General features: G+C 47.5%; 1 protein-coding gene across 1 annotated transcript in view; it reads right to left on the minus strand.

Annotated features, from left to right (window-relative positions):
• Positions 1 to 334, minus strand: part of UBE2N (ubiquitin conjugating enzyme E2 N) — a 19587-nt gene extending 19253 nt beyond the window's left edge. Inside the window, exon 1 of the mRNA XM_057386730.1 lies at positions 240 to 334. Within this exon, the coding sequence (XP_057242713.1) occupies positions 240 to 269 (30 nt within the window). The 5' untranslated portion in view covers positions 270 to 334. The remainder of the gene's footprint in view (positions 1 to 239) is intronic.
• Between the last annotated feature and the right edge of the window lie 3876 nt (positions 335 to 4210).

Genomic DNA, 4210 nt, shown 5'->3' on the forward strand with positions numbered 1-4210 from the left:
CCCGCGGCGGCGGCGGCGGGAAGCGGCGGGGACGCGGGCACGGCGGCAGCGAGGCGCCCCTCGCCCGGCAGGGGCTGGAGGAGGCCGCGGAGGTGGCCCCGCTCCGGCGCGGCCCTGTTCCCGGGCACCGGAAGCGGTGCCGGCGCGGCGCAGCGCTGCCCCCCGCGCGAGACCCCGGCCCGGCGCCCCGGGCGGGACATGGCGGAGCGGACCGCGGCCAGGGGGGCGCGCGGCGGTACCTTGATGATCCTTCGGGGCAGCCCGGCCATCTTGTCTCGTCCGTGCAGGCTCGGGGCGCGCCTCCGCTCAGGGCGCGCGCACGGCCGGAAAGACCCGCGCGGCGCTTCCTGCGGCGCCGCCCTGCGCGCGTGACGCCGGGAAATGTAGGATAAAGGGATCGGGGTGTGGGGGCGCTGCCCAGCACGGGATGAATGAAATCTTCGTGGGCGAGGGCGTTATCAACGCGAAATGTCTGCCCTTCCCTGACTTTTAGGTTTTGTGAGTGTCCCTAAACCTGTCATAAAGATATCTTAGAACATCAGTACATTAAAGATAAGGAGCTACTGAGGGGGTCCAGCAAAGGGCCACAAAGGTGATGAGGTGTCTTGGCACATCTCTCTTACGAGGAGAGAGTGAAAAGGTGTTTAGTCTGGAGAAGAGAAGACTGAAAAGGGATCTCATCAATATATAAAAATATTTTCAAGGTGGGTGTCAAGAGAATCATACCAGATTCTTTCAGTGGTGCCTAGCAATAGGACAAAGAACAGTGGCCATAAACTAAAGYGCAAGAAGTTCTACCTCAACATGTGGAAGAACTTGACAATGAGGGTGGCAGAGCACTGGGACAGGCTGCCTAGAGAAGTCACGGAGTCTCCCTCTCTGGAGACATTCAGAGCCCACTTGGATGTGTTCCTGTGTCAYCTGCTCCTGGTGACCCTGCCTAGGAAGCTGGCAATGTGATCTCTAGAGGTCTCTTCCAGCCCTAGCAATTCTGTGATTCTGTGATCTTTGTCTTAATAACACCTGACAAGTGAACCTCTTTTTCAGCAGAAAGAGGAATATTGTAAAYGTTGGAGTATGATTACAAGCATACTAGAATATTACAGCTGCATAGTAATAGTAACATCTAAGAATATGCACCATTATTTGTGGGAAATAAAAGCACAGAAAGATGAGMTAATTTCCCATAGGTTACTCAGCAGGCTAGCAGCACAGCCAGGCATAGGACCCTAGGGGCATATGATTCCCTGTCAAGTGTTTTCTCCTGGTTCATAACTGGATTTTGTTAAACAGGACATAATTTCTGTGTATTCTGGGAGAAAGTTAAGTTCTCTGGTAATGGCAAGTCTAGGAGAAAGACTCCATGACTCCAATACTTGTTTAGACATCAAAGCATCTTTACTGAGCCATATCCTCAAGACAAAAGTAATTTGAAAACAATGTATTTTGTTACAGTGCTTGCTAAATTACTTCTCTTTCTGCCTTCACCCCTTTTTTCTCTTTCGTGTACACTTCTCCCAGAATACTGCCCATTAAATGACTAGCATAAGTGGAAAAAAACATGGGCCAAAAGGTGGGTTTAGGTTCAATGTAAGATGCTGCTCTTTTTCTTGGAAGTCTGTGAGAAGCAAAAACAGAGTGAAGCACAGTTGGCTCAAATAAATGCTCATTAGTGTTGCATACAGTGGCCCCTTTCCAGTGTTGTAGACCAGGAATCTTACTTCACTCTATAGTTGCAGCAAGTTAATCTGGCTTATTATATTTTGATAGCTTTTGTTGCACCACAAGTGGTTTGTCACATCCTGAGAGTTTTCATTAAATCTCTCTTCCTTGCTCCTTTTATGACAAGGCTTTTGAAGTCCACTTGATCAGGAGATGACAGTGAACAAAAACATTTCTTTCTGTTGTCATATCTACAGAAGATTTAAGTTGTTTCCCGAAGCCATTTTAGCTCCTGGAAGGACTGCTGCAGAGATCCCTGAGTATCAGTGCTAGAAAAGCCATCCAAACAGGCTACATCAGAATATTGACTGTAGATTTTGCTTCTCCTCACTTCTTCTCCACCAAGGCACTTCCAGGAGAAATGATAGTAAAAATGGTCCTTCTTTTCTAGCATTCTCAAATTCCCAAAGATGGCAACTAAATCCTCTGAATCAGAACTGGAACAAGGCACATAAGTGCCCGGGAGATTATTCTCTTCAATCTAGCTACACCCCATAGAAATTCTTGCGTCCTCCAGGTGCCTTCCCAACACAATGAACTTCAAGTGTCCACCCAGTCCCTCAGGATTTTCCACATTGCCACCCTGACTGGGTTCTGGACCGTAGCCAGCAATGCTCTGTGTGCATATCATCCACCTGGTATGTGACTTGGAAGACATCYTTGAAGAACCATTGTGGGCGACCCAGCCTAGCATACTTCTCTTCTAGCTTTCTGCTTCCCTGGGTAGAATAGTACTTCAGCGCTCCTGCGCAGCAGTGCAAGGTTGTTCTTAAAATGCATTTATTCTTCTCTGCCAGATTATTTATTTTGAGCAGTACAGCAATTCTTTATCCATACAGTTTTTCAGTCACATATATCATTAAATATGAGACAATTCCATTAAAAAATGCCTAAAACTTATGGGAGAGAGGACAGAGAAGAGAAAAGGAAAGAAGAAAAAGTAGAAAGAACTAGCTTCCCATAGTGCTACAAGTGTAGTTTGTCAAAATTTCAAGAGTATTTCAGCAATCCTTTTTTTTTTGTTGTTATTTGTCCTATAAAATAAAAACTTGATGGAAAAAATCCATCTTTCATCCCAAGTATTCTAAGTAGTGAAGACATGCATCCTAGTTTAGACAGTTGCCTTCCCTCATTCAGCCTGGTGTTGCTTTTGCTAGGCTGGATGTTTTAGATGCTATGTCTTTGCTTAAATTAAATTGAAATTTTTCCTTAAGACTCACTGCCTGGAATTCTGTTTGATGCTCTTTTAGCACCATCAGTTGACAACTGTTTGCTCTCTTACTATCCCAAGATATACCCTGCACCTCAGCCAGACTGTGAGGAAATCTGGAAATGCTATATCCCTGTATTTTGTCAGATATATGCTGACAAACAGTTCCAGGATATCTGACAGGATCGTGGATGGTTAGAAAAGGCTTTGTTATATTCCATTTTGAAGACACAGCTTTGTATCAGGGCAATGAGTGCACAAAGAGAACTTAATTGCTGTGACAGTCTCAACGAGGGCATCCACCCTCACCTTTCGACAAGCCTGGGTGTTGAGTCCTTCCTGRGCTGCCCCTCAGCTGTGCTTGCCTGAGTGTCAGGGGCTCCTGAACCAGCCTCAGAGCCAGCCTGTTACTGTGTCCTGCCTGATGACCGCTGAACAGGCCCTGCTGCAGTGCCAAACTGCCCTGCTCAGGTGCCCCTGGCACAGTGGGGCTGCACCTCATTGGAGGAGTCACTGCTCTCCTCAYCCTGGGCTGCCCTCAGCTCCCACCTCACCCATCCTAAGGGAGCAGGGCTACCCTGGCTGCTCCCTCACCCTGCCCGAAGATGGAGGTTCTCTTTAGAAAAGTGCTATTGTCATGCTACAGTGGCTGCTGGTTCGTTTTATMAAGCAATGTTTATATTTGCATTTCAGAGGAAATTTAGGTACAGTGTTCAGTCAAGCTGGTGTAACCTGTAGTCCCCATTCAAAAGGGCATTCATTCCTACAGCCCAGCTCCACCAAGGCCTGCCTCCACAGTGGKTATTGAGTGTGTAGTTTCATGTCAAGGGTACACCACTTTGTATTTGCATTGCTGCTAAAGAGGGCTGCTGCTCTCCTCCTCTGCTACACRCTGCTGCTTCCTCAGCTCACACCATGATCTCACCTAAGATGAGCTGATCAAAAGCACAAATGGTGCCTGGGTGAGCAGTGAGCTGCTGTGAACCACAGGCAGCCACACAGCTGCACAGGTGAGGCATAAACAAGGGGACAGGAACCTGAGGGTGTGAGAAAAGGACTGTGCATTAGGAATAGTGTGAAACCACCAAAAAAGAATAAAAATACTTGAGGTCAAGTTACCAAACAGCTGAGTCAATCTGTTAAAAAGAGGGCTTCTTTCTCCTTTTACATCTCACTCCTTCTACCTTCCTTCCTTCCTTCCTTCCTTCCTTCCTTCCTTCCTTCCTTCCTTCCTTCCTTCCTTCCTTCCTTCCTTCCTTCCTTCCTTCCTTCCTTCCT

This window comes from Malurus melanocephalus, unplaced genomic scaffold (assembly GCF_030028575.1).
Source record: "Malurus melanocephalus ecotype Western Australia unplaced genomic scaffold, MMel_1.1 scaffold_17, whole genome shotgun sequence".
NCBI classification, from domain to species: Eukaryota; Metazoa; Chordata; class Aves; order Passeriformes; family Maluridae; genus Malurus; species Malurus melanocephalus.